General features: G+C 39.3%; 1 protein-coding gene across 2 annotated transcripts; it reads right to left on the reverse strand.

Annotated features, from left to right (window-relative positions):
• On the reverse strand, positions 1-22,056 carry DDX59 (DEAD-box helicase 59). 2 transcript variants are annotated; one of them, XM_054285818.1, is made up of 9 exons: positions 21,970-22,056; positions 15,212-15,307; positions 5,486-6,309; positions 4,140-4,307; positions 3,504-3,593; positions 2,871-3,122; positions 2,555-2,707; positions 1,941-2,069; positions 1-310 (listed from the first exon to the last, which is right to left on the reverse strand). In XM_054285818.1, the coding sequence occupies exons 3-9, from the start codon at positions 6,296-6,298 to the stop codon at positions 47-49; spliced, it is 1,869 nt and encodes a 622-aa protein (XP_054141793.1). In that variant the 5' UTR covers positions 6,299-6,309; positions 15,212-15,307; positions 21,970-22,056; the 3' UTR covers positions 1-46. The 2 variants fall into 2 exon arrangements, with proteins under 2 accessions (XP_054141793.1, XP_054141794.1); XM_054285819.1 differs by lacking the exons at positions 15,212-15,307; positions 21,970-22,056 and adding an exon at positions 7,309-7,509.
• Positions 22,057-22,062: the final 6 nt, after the last annotated feature.

Below are 22,062 nucleotides of genomic sequence, written 5' to 3' on the forward strand. Positions count from 1 at the left end.
TTATTTTTAATCATACTTTTATTGTAATTAGATAAATATGCCTTTATTACCTCTGAGAATTATTTTTGTTGTGTTTTTTAATAATGTCCATAATATTGTCTCCTGTTACAAGGTTATTATGTAACTGTTTAAGTCTCTGTTGTTCCCTTCTCTTCTGGTCATGCAGATATGGGGAATTAAGCAGCTGTGGGGGAAGAATGGTGCCTGTGGGTTTCACTCTCTTCACAACATCCCAAAAGAGCTTCTTGCTGTTGTTATTGATAAAAGTAATTGCAGTTCCATTGTGACCCAATCTCCCTGCTCTTCCAACCTGAAAAAGCATAAATTCAGTTTAAGTTAGCAATATTACATGGAAGTCCTTCCAGTTGTCTCAGAAGTTTATTTTCTTATAGAACAGCAAGTAAACATAAGTGACAGGACCAAATCGCTCTCATCCTCTAAGCACAAGGGTATTTAAGCTTCCTGAATTCAGGATGTGTAGATCTGAAGCTGTAGCTGAAATGCATTTAAAATTATGACTTGTTTATGTGACATACCAGAAGACTGATATTGTATTGAGATATGAAGCAAATCTGTATTTTGTATCTGTACAGTAAATCTGATCCAAACAAAAGGTTTTAAACAATACTAAAGATGCCAAATAATTATACTTCATATCAAGCACAATATGTGTCAGCATGGCCACAAAAATGCCCTTTACTTTCAATGTCCTAGTAACTTTAAATTATTTACCAATATTCTCTAAAATGCTTGAAAAATTAGAATAAAGTCTACAACGACTCTCTATTCAGAAACAGCTAACATGTTGATATTGGTACAGTTTTGATGCTAGAAAAAGAGCATCTTTATTTACTTAATACATGCTTGAAACTTTAGCAGAAAGATATTTAAAAACAAGAGGGGAATTTTGCAGTTAACAACACAGGCTACTTGAGGAGTTCATGACAGTGGATAACTTCCAGAGGTCCTCCTCATCTGTTTGGAACCAGTTTTACTTCAAAGTCAGATCAGCTCCCTCAGGGCCTTGTTTCCAGTGTCTGAAGCACAAAGGATTTTCAGGCAGTATGGGACCTTTCTCCCTGCTATGAGGCCACAATTTCCCTTGCAGAAAGCTACAACTGCTGGCTCTTGTCCTTTCCCTGGGCATCCTCAAGGCCAGTCTGGCTCTGTCTCCTCTGTAATCACCCGAATGTAGACAGCAATTAAGTCTCCAGAGTAGCCCAAACAAGCCCAGTTGAGCCTGTCCTCAAGTGTCACGTGTGCCAGCCCCTGACTTCACCTGGACTCCCTCCAGTTTGCTGCCCTTTCCCACAGCTGCTGTTCCCAGAACTGCACACAGTAGCACTGTGTCTTCCTCATGCCACAGAGAGGGCAAGAATGAGTTCTCTTGATGTGCCAGCTGAAGTAGGGCTGGACTGTGCACATAAACGCGCACACACGTGAAACTCACAGGCCATCTCTTCTAAAGCACGAAATCCATAGAAAAAATATCTTGACTAGAAACAGGTGAAGAAATCAAGTTCATGACTGCTGTCCTGACTATTAATGCATATCCCACACTGCAGATAAGCTGCACCTGCAAGAGGGGCATTTGGCCAATCTTCATACAATAAAAAAATGGTAAACTTTGTTTTCTATAGACACAAAATGATATAAGAGAGTACAAAACAGAAAGAAATACACTGCAAAAGTAAGTAATTTAAAAACATTCTTCTAGGTTTTAGTAACTTATATAGGAGATAATAGGAACAGTATTCTAGATTTGAGTAATTTACATAAGAGACTTACAGAAGAGACATCCAGCACCATTTTTCCTTTCCTATAAAAATAATTCTGAAGAGGAAAATTATCTTTCTGTTTACATTAACATTTCCATAGCTGGCTGTCATATTCCAATATACTTTTCAAATAAATCATTAGCAATTTATTTATTTATTTACCTGGTGTACATATTCATCCATACTTGAAGGCATATCAAAATTCACCACCAGTTTGACATTGACAAGGTCAAGCCCTCGTCCAAGGACTCCAGTACTTACTATAACTTCATACTTCTCTTGAAGTAATCCCTGGCAAGGAAGGAACAACCTACAATTAATTCTTCTTTCCTTATTTGTATTTTGAACCTCTCCAAGCATGGGTTAACATCTAGTTATTTGGTGTAAGATCACACCCAGTGGGATTATTCTATTGTTGGAAGAGAGAATGGCTCCCTGTATTCTTGATTTAAACAGGAATATAATTCAGAGAGATAACCAAAGAGAGAACCAACCCACAATTTTAATTGCAAATATTATTTGAAATGGGAATTTAAATAAGCATTTAATTGTAACTGATAATCAGAGAAACAGTCTCTGTATTTATCTACATTTAAAACAGGATTATTATCTACAGTTTTGCTTAGTCCTGTCTGTCTCTCATCTCCCCCAGCAATACCTCAGGTATTACTGCAGAAAAGCAGTCCATTATGACTTCAGTCATTCAAATGAAGCCACATTTTAAAAAAAGGCCATTTGAAATTTACCAGACACCCTGAACTTGAGTAGGCACAAACCTGTAATATGTCTGTTCTTTCCACCTGAGACTTTTCAGAATGCATAGCTGTGCACTGCAATCCTGTAATCTTATGAACAGCATCACTCAACAGATCTGCTCCTAGTTTACAGTCCACAAACACCAACACTGGAGGCTTGAAGAGCTTGTTATCCTGTAAAATTAAAGTGTTTATTTAAAAAGGGATTACAATACCTGGCTGTTCATCATCAGCATGGATTCATTTTGTCCTGATCATGAGATGAAAACCTGACAGAGATTTGGAAATATATGAATCCTTTTATAAATTGCTCTTATGAGAAAAATATTAAACTTACATTCAGTATTTCAAACAGCTTTTTCTTTTTAGATGGTTCTTCTACCCACAAGATAATTTGTCGAACATTGGAACATGGCAGATTCTTGTCTCCAATTGTTATTCTGACAAAATTGTGCAGAAGCTGATTTGCCAAGTGCTCAATGCCCACTGGAATCGTGGCTGACACCAGGATGGTTTGATGATCATGAGCGATGTTTTCCAAAATATCCAACACCTGCTGCTGGAAACCCATTTTTAGCATGGTATCCACCTAAATGAAAAATATTACAGTTGTACCACTTTTTTTTCCATGAACAGCAGGATTCCAAGCTTAAATTGACAAAAGAATCATAATGTAACATGTAACATTCCAAAAGCAGGAGCATTTACAGTCAGAAGAAAAGCTAAGTCAGAAAATTAAAAACAAATGGTTCACACTGGCTCAACAGTATTATCCTGTACCTAACTTTACAGCAATAGAACATTTGTTGTTTAAACACATTTCAAACTGTGTCAAAAAATAAAACTGTCTCTTAAGAAATATATTCTATTTTTATATCAAACACTCTGTATGTTTAATAAGTGAGATTAGCCACTCACATTACTCTGCCAGGACCCCTGTGTAGGTAATAGAGATCTGATAAATACTTACTTCATCCACCACTACAATTTTTATGCCATGCAGTTGAACAGAACTTTGCTTTAAAATCTCAAGAAGTCTTCCAGGTGTTGCTATTATCACCTGAAAAAAAAAAAAAAAGAGGGAGGAAAAAACCCCACGGGAGTAAGAAATTCCATGAAAGGACAGAGGACCATCCCAGAAAAACCATAAAACTCCATCACATACATAACAATGGCAGTAATGAATGAAATTACCTGCACTCAAGTAAGTAATAAAACTTCTAGAAAACTTATAAATTATGAAGCGCTAAGAGGAAATGGACCTATCAAAACTTTAATGGAGAAAAGTTACAAGAAATAAAATCTGCATGAAAAACAATTACAACTCCTTGTGTGAAATACTGGCATATTTCAGTCTTTGAAAGCAACAATATCAGAATGTAACTTTTTAAAAACAAACAAACATACAAAAAAGCTATTAGATGTTTAACCAGAAGTGAAAAAGTTTTTCAAAAATTGTGCAACTAAATTTTCAGGCGGTAACAAATGTTTCAGTAGCTCAGGCTTAGGAGAAAGCCATCTCTGTGTGTTCATAGGTGTCAGCAGTCACATTTCTGTTTCCTGTGAATGTTGACAGCGTGGCTCTGCACTCTGGGTCCGAGCTCACCTTGACACTCTGCCTGAGGCGGTGCAGCTGCGGGGGCAGGGGCAAACCTCCCACCAGCAGAGCTGTCCTCATGTTGGGTAACCCAGCCATCAGCTCCTTCGCCTGGTGCTCAATCTGAATTGCCAGCTCCCTCGTTGGTGCCAAAATAAGGGCACATGGAGTTTCTGTCTAGAAAGGAAAGGAAAAATCTGATTAATTTGGAATTGCATTATTGTTTAGATAAAAAGCTTTCAAATTTCCCAGTCTTTTGCATTAAAAATGAGAATTATTTTAAGCAGCAAAATAAAATTACTTCTCAATATATAGATTAACTTGTACAGTGACCTAAAGATGAAGCATGAAAAAGATTGTGTACAGATGCATTTTTCATTGAGACCCCAATTTTGCACATATTGCTATAAACATGTATCTGTCTTGCAGACTTTAATGATAATCAGACAGAGGAACTGCTGGAGTGTATACACCTTTTCTTACCTACTTCTACATAATGCTTTTGTTCTTAAACTAGAGTTTAGGAGTTGCTAAAGTACTTCAAAGAAAAAAAGAGTTACTTAAATAATCTTTCAATTATTCATTTGAAAAAAGTTATACACATTTGTGTGTATATACATTCTGTAAAAGTATCTAAACAGTGCAGAGCATCAGTAGAATCATGTCCCAAATTCTCTAATACATCAAATATATATCCAATATATATCCAATACATATGCATCCCTTTTTGAATAAATCCTGTAAAGCAGAAAACAGTTCTGAACCACACACAAGGTACAGAATACTCACTGCCATTGCTTCTAATCATACGTTCATGTCCTTACAAAGCAGTTTTCTTAATTTTTTTTCCCACTGTATAAAAGTGGAGACTGTGTAACTACAGGATTTCAGAATTTTTTTACCCCAATTTCCTGTAATTATCTGACAGTCAACCAAATATATTGCAAGAGAAATTACTCTGTGAAGTTATACAAATTCCAGCAAATCTCTTTGAGCCATTTGATACATGAAGATACAGGAAGAACTTAGAGAGGACCTGGAATTATTTTCACTTTCTATTTTAAGTCATTTAGGAAGTCTACCACAGAATTTAATTAACTTCTCAACAAGCAGGAACTGTGTAATAGGTAATATTGATAGAGTTGCTTCATCTCCTGACCAAAGTGAAAAAACATTCAATTTAATTAAAAATAATTAGCACCTCCCCCCTCCAAGAACCAAGTGATTGACCAATGAAAAGTCAAATAAATCACTGAATGTTAATGAAAAACACTGCAATCACATTCTGCATTACATTGGGAATCCAACAGACAAAGCTGCAAACTGCTTTCTCTAACTATCTGAAGTTTCATTACCTCTTTCAAAACCTTCATAATAACAGGAAGCAGGAAAGCTGCTGTCTTTCCAGAGCCCGTGTCAGCACTTGCCAGAATATCCCTCCCTAACAGTCCAACAGGGATCATTTGCATTTGGATGGGAGTTGGGACTTCATAGCCAGAATTCTTTAAATTATTGTTTAAAGTTTCAGGAAAACCACAGTGTTCAAACTCTACAATAGGTCTTGGAACTTGCTGGCCCTGGACAGCAATACCCAGCTGCAGTTTAAGGTTCTCAACCTGCTCCTCTTGCAAACCTAAAATAAAGGAATGATCTTTGTAGAAATAAGGTGTATTAAGCAGGTGAGCTTCTGCTTGAGAATCTGTGGCTTGATCAGAAGTTAGCTGCTTTTCCTTTGCTTGAGTTTGTAGAAGGTGCTTGGCTTTACATTCCAAACTACAAACATCTTCATCTGTTTCATCGCAGATGTACTCCCCGTAGCGGCCACACACAACACACACGGGTTCTCCAGGCTCCGCCCAGCGCTGGGATTTGCTGAAGGATTTGATAGGTTCTTCCAGAGAGCCATCATCCTCGGTATTTTGGCTGTCCTGTGCCAATGCTGTACTAGCAACACCAAGGTCTGCAGCTGCAGGTTCTGCGTGTTCTTGTACAATTTCACTTGAATTGTCTGTTGAAGCAGAAGTTTCTGTTCTAACTGACTTACAGTCCTGGAACTCTGGGGTTTCCCCTAGTGAAGATCCTCCAGAAGACAGTTTACTTTTCTTAGCTGTACAACTTTTGTCCTCATCAGCAGTCCTCTTGACTTTAACAGATCGTGGTAAAAACATGCTTCAGCACACTAGAAAGAAAATGGTTACAGTTGTTAGACACTACTACTACTGGAAAAGGTACATTTTACTTTGTTACCACCAAAAAAAAAAAATCTACCAAGTATTGGCAAACACAGAAACCAACTGTCAATCTCTGAAAAGATCTATAATATGTCTTGTTTAAAAATTATCTTGATTGTAACAATGTTGATGCAAATGTGAAGAAGAATATATAGAATACAGTTAATTATTGTCAGTATTCAGCCTTTGCAGCTGAGTGAGAACTTTGCTTTTCACCGTGTGGAAATTTATCAATTTTGCAAGCCAGTCATATTTAAATCCTGGGAGAGTTCACCTATTTCTAAGATGAAACCACAGATGCAAACACTCTTCAAAGGTATGGAAAAAACCCACCCAACCTAAACTAAATAAAACTACCAGTTTTGGAAAGGATGTCAAATCCAATACAGGATCCATCCAAGGTCACTCTTTTAGCTGCTCTTTTTAAAGTCCACTTAAAATTAAGCGCAAACTTTTGAGATTTGTTTAGAGTTCAGCTCTGCTTGTTCAATGTCCAGAAACAAGCGAAGACTCACACCATCAATTTGCCAAACATACACTGTAATACAAGACATATTGTTAAAACATAACCATATTTTATATTCTGAAACTTTCAGTATTTGTCTTCAAAAGCATCAGATATGCTCACCAATCGTTTGCTATCGTACAATCAGTAAAAAAGTACACAAACCACGGCAATTTTATTCTGAGAAAATTGCACTGTGCCTACCAATCTCTACGAACTTCTTCTTACACTATCTTTTTTAAGCACCCCAAGCTATGTCAGCGTGCACAGTGAGCTGTGTTTGTGTAACCGGGAGCAGTCCGAGGACGGAGCAGCAGCGCCGGCCCGCAGAGCTCCGCGGCCGGACAGCGGTTCCGGGGCCGCAGCTCCGCCGCGCTCCCGGGCCAGAACCCAAATATCACCATTGGATTTTCGCGCCTAATGGGAATCTCCAGCAACGAACCTCTCTGCACGCCCAGCAGCCTCTCGGCGAGGGCAGCGCTGACGCAAAGTGAAGGGCTGGCGGACGCTGCTCGGGACCCCGGCAGCCTCTCCCAGCCCTGTTATCCGGCAAGAGCCACACACCACACGGGAGAACAGAGCGGCACGAGGGCTTTCCTGCCCGACAGCCGTGCCCGCTGCCGCAGGCGGAGTGCAGCCCCGGCCCCCCCGGCTCATGAACCGCTGCCGCCAGGCCGCCACCGCCTCCCGCACAAAATGGCGGCGGCCGCACGGGGCCGCTCCCGCCCACAGCGCCCGGCGGGCAGGGCAGGGCAGGGCAGGGCAGCGCAGCGCAGCGCAGCGCAGCGGCCGGGCCTGCGCGCTCCGCCGGGCGGGAGCAGGCCGCGACTGCCGGGCTCGGCCTGCGATGGGGGCCGCAGGCGCGGTTGTTACCCACTAAAATCGCGTTCGCTGCCCAGCGTGCAGCAAGGCAATATTTACACATTCGAGACATTGATTATTTATCTCAGAGTTGCGCAAGCCTGTGTGCGCGGTGGTACTCCACAAACCAAGCGCGCCAATTATCAAAACTTTTCACTATTTATACATTCTAGCCGACAAAGAAATTCGAGTTCATTGGCTACAAGTTACACGGTTCTCTTAATTATCTGAATTCTATTTCTGTTATTAATGATTCCCTCATTTCTCGTGCTAATTAGTCCCCATGCTCAGTCTTTCTCTTTTGGGTTGGTGGGCCATGAGACTGCTGACTCAGCACAATCCTGAGTTGTCTTTATTAGTTTCTTCCTTATCTTGGGAATTCCGGTGAATCCTGCGTTCCTGTAAATCCTGCATTCTTTGTGTCCAGTATCAGTGAACTTCCTTCTTCCCAGGCTTTGCCAACCTTCCCACAGGTCTGAGGTCAGTGGAACATGTCAAGCCCTGCCCCGTGACAAGGTAATTCTACCAACAAGTAATTTGTTTTTCTAACACCTGGACATCACTTAGAGCTTGTTTGTTAGCTGCTCTTTGTTCCATGAATTAAATTTCCCTTCTTGTTGATTAGGCTTGAAAGTATACAGAGATCAAACAAAGAATTGAAAAGAATTGAAAAGATTATTGAACATTTGGAAAGTGGGCATCACTAGACTTACAAATTTGCAGGCACCTTCCACCCACACTCCATACATTCCTGTGAAAATCCCCACCTTTCTCTGATTCAGCCTCTGTCATTCCCCTTTGTTTGCACTAACTTTCCTTCATTTTCCCTCCCTAACAGAAGCAAATTTCCTTTACTTACTTCCATTTTTACAAGGTCATTTCCTGGAATTCAAAATATCATTTGCTAAACAAAGACCAGTATTTCAACAATATTTAATAGTATAAGAGATGTTTCATACCCTATACAGTCCATGCACCAAAATGCAAACAACTTATATATATCTGTTTTTTCTAATTTTTTCAGTGTGCAACAGCAGTAAGAAAAAACTAAGGTAGGAAATTCTCCTCTTGAGTGAGAAAGACTACAGTAGAAATTGAAAAAAATTTTAGAAAAGCACTCTGTGGATATTCAAAAGCATGAAACAGCTTCCATGCAAGAAACAACTATGTAGACTCAACAGTCTGAAAAAGAGATGACTAATAACAGGTAACAATAGAGCTACTATGCCTTGAGTGGCTTGTAAAGGCTGGACAGCTATTGATAGTTCATTATTTCTTCCAACAAAAATTATAATGTGCTTTATAAAAGGTGCTCACTGCTCACACAATGTAGTAGGTTATTCTTTATTTACATGGAGAAGTTAATCAGTATAGATGTAACAAAACCTCTTCTGAAACAGATATTGTACTTTGTGAGTTCATTGAATAAATATTTTTTTCCTGAACTAAAGCATAAACATTCTGGTTCAGTCACTTGCCTAAGTTTTCTTTCAGAATGATGAAATATGTAAGAGTAAGAGGTGCCTTGGGGAATTTAATTCCCATCCTCTCAGCTCTTGATGCTGCTAATCAGATCTGAGGTGAATGGCATTTTAATAGGATTTTTGAATTCCAATTTTTGTACCTTTAGAGTACATTACATGTCCCAGACAAGATGCTCTCAGATATGCTACAAAGGGGTTTGTCTTCATATTTTTCCTCCTAAAAACTAGTTAGTTCAAGCACTGGCTGAATAAAGGTGGATTTAAGTCCTGCTAGAAATCCATGAGCAATTATGGACAGTAATTTTTGCTCTTTCTGGACAATTTATCTGGGGGTGTCATAAAGGAAAGTGTTAACGTTATTTAAATGAGTTGGTAAAACTCAAAGACTTTAAATATTCCCATCTTGCCCACACTCATGTGTACAATAGCTGCTCAGGAAGGTATCACGTATTGTTATTAGAAACCCCTGCACAAACATAGTCCTTATATAACTAAAGTGTCTCTTCAGAGTAACTTCTAAAGTAAATATTAGGAGCTACAGAAATGTAACAAAGCACACACAACCCCACATGTACAAAAAGACCCATACATACTGACAGATTTACTACCTAAATATATAGCAACAGATTATTTCAATTTTATGCACATTTCTGTTAGAATAACAAAGACAGCAACTATTGATTAAAAGTCAAAAGAAATAATGAAAACCATAACAAACAGATTATTTATAGTAAGTATCCCACTTTTTGGTCTATTTTAAATTATATCAAGATTTTTTCATGTTCACTCAAGGTTTAGATATCAAATATACAGAAAGGATTCCTGCCCTCAGTTTAAAAACAGGCATTTGCCCTATAACATCTCACAGCCTTTCTTTTGAAGCATGAATCAATCTTTCCCAGCACTTGCAAATAATAAATAATTCAGTAAAACAAGACTGGATTAAAGCAGAAGACTGAAATCCCTCTACTCCCAGGCCCAGTAAATCCATAAGAAACAGGCATTCCATGCACTAATTCAGAGGCAGCATCAGAAGCACTGCAAAGAGCTGCCTGGCTGTGCCATGCACCCCAGCTCCCCACAGCGATGCCACCCACAGAGACCCTGTTAGATCCAACCTGAACCAAACTGCCCCAGAACCAAACCTCTGTGCACCTCCTCACATCTGGCAGGCAAGGCCAAGTTCCACACAGGGGTGTGAGGAACAGATGAAACCATCCCAAAGGGGAACTGTCCAAAACATTTTAATACAGAGCATTTCGAGTTTCCTTTGTAGCCAAAATATCTTCACACAATGTGAGAGTTTTCCACCTTGAGTGAGCTCCCAGCACGTGCAAATCTGCTGAGAGTGGACTGAAACTGGAGTCCCACCAGCACCTGTGCATCACTCCCTCAAGTGGCAAGTGCCAGGACTGACCGATCTGACACTTAAAATGTGTCTAAAATCACATCCAGAGGAACAGCTTTGGGTTTTCTTTAAGCTATTAATTCCTTCAAATATCTCAATATGTATCCCATGTTACATTATTCTAAACTAGGAATTCCAGAGCCTTGCTGCTGCTGTTCAATAACATTATAATGAAGAACATTAGGTTTATGAAGATGTCAATTAAAGAATGAAAAAATTATTCTCTGTGGGTTTTTTTTTCAAGTATGCCACACTTTAATACATATAATTGGAGTTAACAAAATATCCACTTCTTGGGTGGAAAGGAGGGAGAATGTCTTTCCATTCAGGAGCCATGGAAGCCACAGTATGTTTACTTGGGAACTGGTGTCTGTGTCTGCTCCACCTGATGCCATAAAACTAAATATTGTTCTTGTTAAATATTGTTCTGTTTATGTAATGCTTGGGGATTTTGAAGCCACTCAGCATATTTTTTAGGTAGGAAATCAACTGCAGCTCTAACCCAAAGTGTATTTAATGAATAGTTCTTTGATTGAAGGAACCAGTGAGTCAATTACTCCACTGGTTTCTGAATTGCAGCTTTTAAGGAACCACACAGGAAAAATCCAGATAATCTAAAAACAAATAATTGTGGCTAACCATTAACTAGACAATTAATATTCTTGTGAAAATGTCCTGATTGTACAGGTATTACATGCAGTATACTTATTCTGAGGCCTAGTTTTTCTAATTTCATTTAAACTAAACAGGCAAATCCTTCATTTTTGAAAGTAAATCATCAGTAAAAAAATATTTGAACTAATTTTTTCAGGCTTCCTGAGCATTCTGTTTGAAGAGCCACATTCTAAGGAAACATTGGCCAATATTAAGTCTCTGCAGAAATCCACAGTGAAACTTGAACTTAAAAAATAATCTAATTATTTTAAAGCATATTACTGAGAAGGTATAATTTTTCCTTTCTAAAGAAAAAAAAAATTAAAATGAAAAATAACAGCAATCCTGCCCTGAAGCTTCAGCATTTAATGCCAATAGTCCATAGGGAAATAACTTTATAGGGCAATTCATGAAAAAATTATGAACATAATTAATGTATGTGATTATATGCTCAAGTACTGCACATAATATTTACTTTGAAAACTGTAGGACTCCCTAATTCAGTATCATCATATTGTTAGCACAGCTATAAAAACTACAGTGACTACAATTCCCAACCTTTGTGTACAAGATAGTCTAGCTTCTTGCAATTAAAAGGAATGATTTTAGGGTATGAGAGTCATTTAAACAAATTTAAACTTACAAACCTCTGTTAGGTCTCTGAGACTTAGAGAGCAAGGATTTGATCAAAAGATTGCAAACACAATTGCCAGATTCCAGGGACTTCAGTAGGCAGCAAACTATAACCCAGACTGTTGGAGAATTCAGGTGGAAATTAACAAGATTAAATAAATCTTGAAATATAATGTAATTAGAATTAAGAATTAAAAGTTCTCTTCTTTTCTGTTAATCTGTTTTTCTTTCTGAGAGGATATATTTGTGTTCCAATTAGTAAGTCTGTTTGGAGGCAAAAGAGATTGGCATCTGTTCTAACAGTAAGATAACATTCACACAACATGCACTTACTGAAAGTAAACCTTTTTTTCCTCCTCCTTTGGGGTCTCACACAAAAGGATGGGAGAGAAAAAAAGAAATTCCACAAGAGACAAGAGGAATCATCCAGTTCCAGCTTGTCAGATAACCTGTGTCCAACGTGTGTTGCCACCTGCTCTTCAATAAACTCTCATTTCAATTATGTAACTTAAGAGATTAAGACTTTTCTAATTAATCAGCAAGTATGACAAATATAATAGGTACATATTTGTATTATAATTATACCTATACATAATAGGTATAATTGCATTCATAGGGAGTGAAGGAAACGGAGTCAAAATCCAATACTATGACAAACTGAAGACAAGATTTATGGCATAAACCTTTTGAGTAAATGGCTAACAAATTTTTCTTTCCACCACTAAAGCTCCTACCAACACTGCTGGTTTTAGCAGCAGAAACCACTGCAAGAAAGGTCTAGAATACATGCAAGAGAGCTGCTACAAACCAGACTTTTTATCAATTCTCTTGTTAAAACTGATGCCAGTATTAACCAACTGGTTTAGCCTTCATGCTTCCCTACATTACATTTGGTGCTCCCTCTGTCTGTTGTTGAAGGATTAAATTGCCCTAGTTCAATCCCTCTCCAAAAAATCACTGAAGGGCACAGAAAGGCTGAAACAACACTTTTTTAATCGCACACTCAAGGATCTCAGACTGCTAAAGTGAGACCAACAGGTTTGTCCTTCTGCAATTGTTACTTTCCTAAACTTTGTTTGTTTTGAAAACATGCAGATAATGCATTAGCTCAACTTGATAAAGCACAATGGCTATTAAAAACAAAAGTAAACCTGAAAAATGCAACATATTTCTCAGTATCATCCTTGAATGACTGCTCCCCATGCTTTTTTTTAGGAAGATTCAAAGATGCCAGGAACCTTACAGCTGGTAACTGTAATAGCAGAGGGTAACAAGACAGAAATAATGAATGCCTCCTTGTTAAGCAGTGTTGTTTGTGCTGTTCCAAGAGAGATCTGCCAAGAACTTTTCATGCAAACCTTATTTTTCTGGGATCTGTAACTTGGTGGCAAAAAATTCCAGCATGATACCCTGTTCAAAAGAATTCAGATTACAAGCTTTAAAAGACATTTTTGAGTTTTGGACTAAAATAAATTTACACTAAACAAAGTAAACACTTTAGCACTGCATGTATTTCTCTTGCTTTATTGATAGAAAATTTGTGTTTATCAAGTTTTGCACCCCAGATAATTTTATGTTTTCTAACTCTTGGATATTAAATAAGTCTCAAGTACTGCAGTGTGAAAGGAGACTTTGTGCTGTATGGTCAAGATTTCACTGAAGTGTGTTTTCTTTTTAAGGAAGACTTTATGAAATACACATGAAACACTCCTTATTTTATCTGCCAAACAATTCAGTGGAATAAATCTGTGCTAATTCTTAATACAACTCAGCTGACCTGGGTATAATGCCAGGTTGTGAAAAAACCTGGCTATTTAACATTTAGCCCAGAATTTAAATGTTAAATTATGTCAGGTTGGTTTTGTTTTGTTTTTGAACAAATGATTCAAAGCTTTGAGCCACACAAAAGTCCAATTTCAGCATACCCATTTCATTTTTGCCTCTTGACCCATTACAACCAGGTAATTTTGTAGAGTTCCTGGCCAAAGCAACATTCTTTCCTGTGGCAACTAGCAAGATATACAGAAATGAGATTTCAGGCACAAAACAGATTTCAGCCCAAGCTAAGGAAGTTTTCTATCAGGTAATAGCCAGGTGTCAAGAAACAAGAAGGATACAATACTGAGTTGACTGATACTGGAAAGGAATTGGTGGCTTAGGCTTACACCCATAAGGAATAAACCTCCCAGCAATTCAAAACTAAAAGGAGATAATAAAAACATATAAATATCATCAATATCAATATATTATAAACTTTTCTTAATATATATGGTGAGGTCATTTCAAAGGAAACACTAGAAAGAACAGAGCCAGAAAAAAACCTAGAGACAGAGTATCTTAAATAAGTTTCTGCTGATTTTCCTAACTTGGCTTTTTCTCCCCTAGATCACATTATCCCCCAAAATATCTCTAACTACCTTACAGTTCAAGACAAATCAAAACTACAGAAGTCTATGAAACCACAGTTGCTTTGAAATTATTTGCAATTCAGCTAACATGCTGGGTGTATAGAGACATTACCATACTTGGAGAGTTTGCATTAACTGCAACTTGTCTAAAAAGGCAAGGTTGCCAAAAGGCTTCTGTCTTACTGCCACTGTCTGCTCTGCAAGGAGCCACAAAGGGAGTCAGTGGTTACAAGAGGGTGTTGGCCCTGGGAAGCATGGCATGTCATCCTTTAATGATTAAAGAGCCAGCAGAAGCCCAGACACACCATCTCCATTCAGATGGCTCCTAACCTGCTGCTGATACACAAGGAACCTGTTCTCTAGCTGCAGTGAGGACATTTCTGTGGGACAGGCTCTCTTAGATAACAAAATCAGAGCAATATAGTAATCTAAGCCTTTCTTTGTTACCCTTTGCCTAGTCTTACAATATCTAACACCTGTATTATTCTCACTCTGAACTACAATGGTTCATCAGTTTGTTCAGCATTTGCATGATATCTTTGACTAGAAATCCTATGATGTGCTACAACATAAATAGCATGTGGTTTGGGCTTTTTTTCTGTTCCTACTGAACTATTGCATCTCCAGTTCATCTCTTTACCCCAAAAAGTCAAGTTTTATTCCTAATTATACCAGTACAATACCACTGAAGACCTTGGTGGTAAAAGAAAATAAAGCGCGGCTACGTGCCTTCTACCTTGATCACGCTTTCTTACTGAGACTGTTTTTGCTTCCTCAACACTTTGGGGACCATGACTTACTGCTTCTCCCACTTCTGAAAGTGCAGACTACCAACTGCAACAGAGACTTTCAAATACCCCATTTCAACAGTTGCCCAATGCATAGCAAAATACTCACTCATCTGAACCAGCTGGATCTGTATCACACACTGGCACATTGCAGTGAAATCTGTTCTGTTGCCCTACATTCTCCAATCTGGCACTTGCTTCATTTCTGTTAGGAACAAATAAAAAAGGAGGAAAGAGTTTGACACAAATACAGAGACTTGCCAGATCAAAGGTAATAGGTATAAATCCCAGCAAGTTTCCCTCCTTGTATAAAATCTCCAGGTGTTACTTTTGTTGTTTCATGGAATGATCCCCTTGATTCAACCCGGTGCCTGCCAGCATCCTCTCCCCCAGGGTGATTCTCCACTCCTTTAGTGAATTACCATCCATAAGAACGGAACTGTGGCTGTGAGAACAAACCCTGGATTAGGGGGGACTTTCTGACTGTGCTGAACTGGGGGTCCCAGGGGTACTTTTTCTGTCTCAGGCTGCTTCCAGGGCAGTGGCCATCACACCTGGGGCTCACACACACCCTGAGCAGCAAGGCCAGGGCCTCCTTCCTTCATCCACATTCAACCAGACTGGTGATCAGAGAGTTCCCAACACCCATGAAAATGATGGACATTTCTCTTCTTTGTGCCACCAAGTGGAACAGAGACTGCTCCCTGCCCAGGTGAGATAGCAGAGATAACTCTCCAGGCTTTAATGGAGCCATGTGTATTGTAGGGCAAGAATACCACAGGAGGACAGAATAACCAGAGATGTGCAAACTTTTGTACTTCATTTCTCTTTTGAAACTTTCCACAAGAAAGAGACCACCTAGGTTTTTTTTTTTCAATTCCAAATAAACTGCATGACACCTTTAATCCAGAAAACCAATTCTATATACCGTTATATTTAATCATGTCTGTAGCATCAGTGATTTCAAATGGGAGCAACACATAGGATTAACCTGAACTTAAAAAAAATCTTTGTTGGAGCCAAGATTTTATTGCTAAATATATATATACACACACATTTGGTTTAAGGCTAGTATTGAAATAATTGTTGTTCTTTCCATGTTTCTCATATATATTAAAATTGGGGAATATTTGAATATTTGAATGAAATTGTTCTGTACATGGCTTAGATATCCCATACATTTTTCTATCTTGAACATGTTTTCAAATGAATCATAAGGCAAACACTCTTTAAAGCTACTGAGAAAGTATTATAAACAAATTAAGTTATGCCAGAAGAGAATTAAATGTAACAGAGTTCTATACACTCAGGTTGTGATGACCTTACTAAGCATGCATAAATGGTTACAATAATAATCTTTGATATACACTTTCCAGGGCTGATTTTTAAACAGTTACCAGCCATGTACAGCAGCTCCCTAAAGTAACAAAAAAATCCTCAATAACATGCAATTTCTCAGTAATTTAAGGGAAACGGAAACTCCCTAAAAGTATCAGAGAAAATTTGGATTATGATGTTTCAAAGGCAAAAAAAACCTACCAAACCAACTTTACTGGGTAGTCTTCCATGCTATTCCCTTGCTTTCCCTTCCTCATTCATCTTCTTTAGCAACTCTTCGGGAAAAAGAAAGAATTTCAGTGCAATGAAATGATACCAGAAATCTACTGTTCAAACATAGCATTCTCTTTACTGCTGCTCTCATTCAGACACACATGAGCTTCAGTGAAAACTGGAAGCAGGGCCAAAACATGGGAAACTGAAGTCTATTCATGTTCTTCCAATAAATTATGTATATGCTCAAAACAAATGAGCTTTTATGAATGTTCAGATCTTCCTTCACATGTAGAAGCAGCACAAAAAAAGCCAGTCACAGCATGAAGAAGTGCACTATTTTGTATTCACTCTCATTCAGACTTAGTGAAAAAGTGTTACTGATTTAAACTTCTTTTACCTGAATGTACAGTTTGAAAACTAGTCATGTCCATTTTCCTCTAAACTGGGATGCAAATAAAGCATTACCTAACAACAATAATAACATGGTGCTTTATTTTTGTACAAAGTATTTTTCTGAATGCAAGTTTCCCACCATACATCTATTTTACAGTGCAGCCAAGCCATTTAAAGATTATATTCATTAAAAATTACCCTCAGAATTTTCCATAGAAAACATGTCAGGCAGTAGGTGGTCATAAAGATATAGTGCAGATCTTTCACTTAATGAAGAGGGTAGGATCTTTTCCATATGTTTTAAAGTTTATAGTAAAAAATACAAGTTATAGCAGGGTATTTTTTTCATCACAGACAACCTGGCAATGGTGGAATGTCAAGAAGAAGAAAGCCCTGGAATTAGGGAGTATTGCACAGCATATGTGGGAAGACAGCTCATCTAAAACCCCCTAGAACAAGAGCAATTCCACTAGATGGGAAGAACACAAAAGAAGCCAGTGGAAAACTGGAAATCAGATTTTAAAAATCAGAAGCAAAATTTAAAATCTTAGAAAAGAAGACACCAAAGTAAACAGAGAAAAGGACAAAAGAAACGAGGCAGTCCTGAGTGTTGAGGGAGATCGAGGTTTTGCAGAGCTACATTAGGTCAAAGTCAGGTTAAGGAAATGAAACCAGTAGTGTCCAAATAATAAGAGAAGTGACTGTTGGGTGCCACACCTGATTTTCATTGAGCAACTTTTTCATTGTGCAGATTTCAGTAGCAGTAATGTGCTAAAGTAGCTATTATGCCAATTTTCCTTCTTTTCGTTTTAATTGTATCAAAAATCACAGATGATTCAAGTAAAATGTCATACAAACCTTCATTTTCCCTTTGGCTCATGACTACTAGAATGTATAAAGTTGGTAAACTGTTTTATTCCCTCAGCACTTTCTGATCACAAAATAATAGAACAATTTGAAAGACAGTACTTATGTAACTGTTCTTGTACTTTTGTATCATCCTGAAACAGGAAGAGCACATTCCCTTCCAAAATATGCTCTGAGAAAACTCCTAGCTTGCAGAAACTACATATATGCATGTTAGTAATAATGGCAAAGCACTTTAATCATTCAGCTAATCATTCAATTAATTATCACAGAATAGCCTGGGTTGGATGGGACCTTAAAGATCATCTAGGTTTAAGAAAAATATTTTTAAGAGCTGCCAGCTCTGGTCAGCTTCTTTATCCCTATGGACAGTTTTCCAGGGAATCATATTCACCAACTCCTAAACAACTAGAAGTCTGTTCCTTCAAAGTTTGGGGTCCCAACTTAGCTCCTTGCCAGGCTCACAATCCTCACAATCTCCACCAGGGAGCGGTCACTGCAGTCCAGGCTTTCACCAATCTTGGCCCCTCTAATGAGCTCATCTGCATTGGTAAGCACCAGCACCCATAATCCTTCTCTTCTGTGATGCCTGGACCAGGAAAATGTCTCTACACACTCCAGGAGTCTCCTAGATTGCTTATAGCCACTGGATTGCTATTTAAAAATAAAATTTCTTAACTGTTACAGTTTTACCACTACCTGTAAAGAAATATATTTAATGAAGAGGCTAAAATATCAATAGTTCCATTTCATAAGTCATCCTTTGGCTGTAATAATCTCACACAATGATTTATAGATTACCTGTTTAACTTCATATATGTAACACAAAACCTGCTGAAGTCAACAAGCACATTCCTCAGGGATCCCCCTGGGACATGACTGGTTCTTGGTTTGCACACTGACAGCACCACATCAAGTCATGCATGCAGCCTCACTGCAGAGGTTACAGGCCACAGGGTGCACCCCTCCCCTCAGCCAAACCACTTTATCATGACTGATATCCTCTAAGCTCAGGAAAACAGATGGGATCATCTTAATTAGGCAAATTTGATAACAGCAATTAAAGGTAATATGCCCACAGTGTTATTCCAAGTCTGTTTCCAACCTCAAAAGTGAAGCATTACTCAGCAGAATAGTTACTGTGAACTGCTGTGTTTGTGGATTTGCCCTAATATGAACCTAAACTGAAGTGGGAATGTTTTTGCTAATCTCCATAGGTAGCCTGATAAACTGGCTGTTCACTAGCACCCAGTCTGGCTACAGACAGTGCCTCTGCAAAAACAGCCAAGGTATTTCTAACTTAACACATTTTACTTTGCCTTTACCATCAAGTGTTGCAAAGGAAGAAACTATGCATGAAATGTTATTCCAGATTGAACACTGGAATAACTCAGTGTTCAGTATAACTTCAGTACTCTAGTGCTGCCCTGAAATTAGCCTACAGGCTCTATTCTACACATAGCCTCTTGAGAAGCTAAGTGAATCTTAAAACAAGTGGAAAAAATGTATGAAATTGTTAGTCAGGACTCGTTCCACTATCTCCAAAGGTTAGAACTATTAGAACTTCCATCCACACCATTATTCACAGCTTCATGGTCATATTGGTTCCTTTGCCTGATGCTCACTACAGGCTTGGTACACCCACTGTGAAAATGGCCAGACACATGACAGTGAACAATCAGGCTTATGATGTAATCACAGGCTAAAACGAATCAAATGGGATTCTAATTTGGGGTAGAGGGAGGCGAAAGGAAGGGAGAAAGAAGGTAAAAAATAAAAATCTGTGAGATGCTTGTTTTAATACTTTGCCTTTCTGCTCTGAATTAACGCTAAAGTATAGAACACTGTGCAGCAGAAAGCTTGCATACAGGAAAGTATCACTATTTAAAATATTTCAAGATGTATAAACAGGATCAGAGCAGAAAGGGATGACTCCTCATTCAGTTTTCCTGTTTATTTACTCTGAGCAATTAGAGCAGTTTTTAATATTTTCCATTTTGGCTGTTGATATCTTTGACAATGCAATAAGCAAGATGGCATTTTGGCATGTTTGCAAAAGTAGAAGAACTGGCACAGGCACTCCAGCAACTGGTGGTAATGTCTTCTTTTGCACTTATATTAGATTTTATATTCATGCATTCTCTTTTAAGAGCACTAAGCAAGTGAAACCCCACTTTGATTGCAGTTACCCCACTTTGATTGCTGATGAAACTCTGAACAGGTTTCATCACCACAAGTGCTGCACCCACAAAAAACTGCATTATAGCTAAATAATGGCCCTACAGTGTTTCTAAACGTTTTCCTACAGACTGATCTAATTCTGAGGTATTTTCTCAGTCATACAACAAATTAATTTGGATCTGGAACATAATTCTTTTTTTTCTTCTTAGCACAAATCATTTGACATTTTAAAGCTTAAGAATTTCAGGTGTTTGTTATTAAATATGCAGGAAGAATTTTTAAAAAATTTCTATTGGCAGTGTAAAAAATAGTTAAAATAATGTGAAGTGTGTAATGTTACTTATTTCCAGAGTACGCATAAAAATAATTTAGGAAAATGTGCAAATATTAATTGTTGAAAACTAAGCATATAGTCTTTCTTAATAGAGAACATTTTCCAAGTGTATATTAATTTGGCATTATTATTACTATTTCTGCTGCAGAGGATCTGGGAAATTCAGATTTCAGAATCTGAAAGCAAGGATTTCTCAACTTTCCTCCTCCCCTCCATTCTGCTGAGTACTGCCCACATCAGCTCCCAGTTATGAGTGGTATGCATGACAATTTGGGAATCCCATCCCAGAGAGTGTATGGGGAATACTCAGCTACAATTTCTTCAAATGTTGACCTCCACAACCTCTTCATTACTCATTACTAATTAATATGGCTACATGTCAGTAAAACTGTGAAGTACTCTTGCCTCATAATCGTGGTGTTTGTCTCCCTGAGCACCAGAAGTGCTAGAAGCACACACAGACACACAGCAATGGAAAAATCTGTGCAGATCAATTCACAGTCCCCCTGAAACACAAAGAAATAATAGTCTGGCCGGAATATTATTTGAAATCTTACTATGTCATGCTTAGAATTTGTCTAATTCTTCTTTAGGGGAAGAAGGGCAGACTTAGACATTACTCCAAACCATACATATAGTTTTTATATACATATATACATGTAGATATACACATATATACACACATACAATAACAATATATCCACAATAGGCTACAATAACTATTTGCTGCCTAGACGTGGCGATTCCCGCCCTGTGACGCCGCGGGTCACCGATGACACAGACAGTGCCCGTGCCGAGGCAGGCGCAGCCTCCGCCGGGCTCCCCTCACAGCACGGCCGCACCCTCAGCCCCGCGCTCGGAAGCCGCCAACCCATCCAGTCCTGTTTGAGTCATTAATCACGCAGTCGCTGCTTCCTCCCGTGACTAATGTTCCCTCCACGCAGCCACTGTTACAGGGGTTCTGTGAGCGCCCCAAAACAGCCCAGGTACGTGTGAGCAAGACAGGAGATGGTCTCTAGCGCAAATCGCTACTCTTGCTGCTATTACAGTGGTTACGTGACCAGGCCTTCAACTATTTTAAAGGCTTTGTCATTTTTTTACCCGAGTATTCTCAAAGTTATATATAGACCCGATTTAAATTTGGAATGACAAATGCACGGGGCGGGGGATGCTCAGCCCGCCTCCTCGGCAGCGCTCCGTGCTCCAGTCACCGCGACCCCGGCCGGCGGGGCTCCCCTGCATCCGGGCGGCTCCTCAGCCCCCTCACAGACGAGACACGCGGAGCTGATCCCGACCTTCCCCGGCGACACCGCAGCGGGCCCGTCCGGCCACGCAGTGGAGAGCGGCGACGCCGGGGCGGGTGGACCCGCGGCCGAGGGACACCGCCCTTTCCCAGCCTTTCCCAGCGCCGCCGGCGCCCCCTGACCGCGGGAAACGCTCCCCCCCAAGCCTCCTCCTCCCGCTGCCGCCGGGCTAAGGCTGGGCTGGGCTGGGCCTGTCCGCGCTCCCGAAGCCGCCCCACCCCAGGCCGGACCCACCTCGAGCGACCCCGCCTGACGCGGCGCCCGCAGCCCCCGTGGGGAGGGGGCGGCCCGGGCCCGCCCCGGCGCTGCCCCTCGGGCTCCCGCCCC

This window comes from Melozone crissalis, unplaced genomic scaffold (genome assembly GCF_028551555.1).
Source record: "Melozone crissalis strain CALT ecotype California unplaced genomic scaffold, PUWL_Pcris_2 ptg000045l_1, whole genome shotgun sequence".
NCBI lineage: Eukaryota > Metazoa > Chordata > Aves > Passeriformes > Passerellidae > Melozone > Melozone crissalis.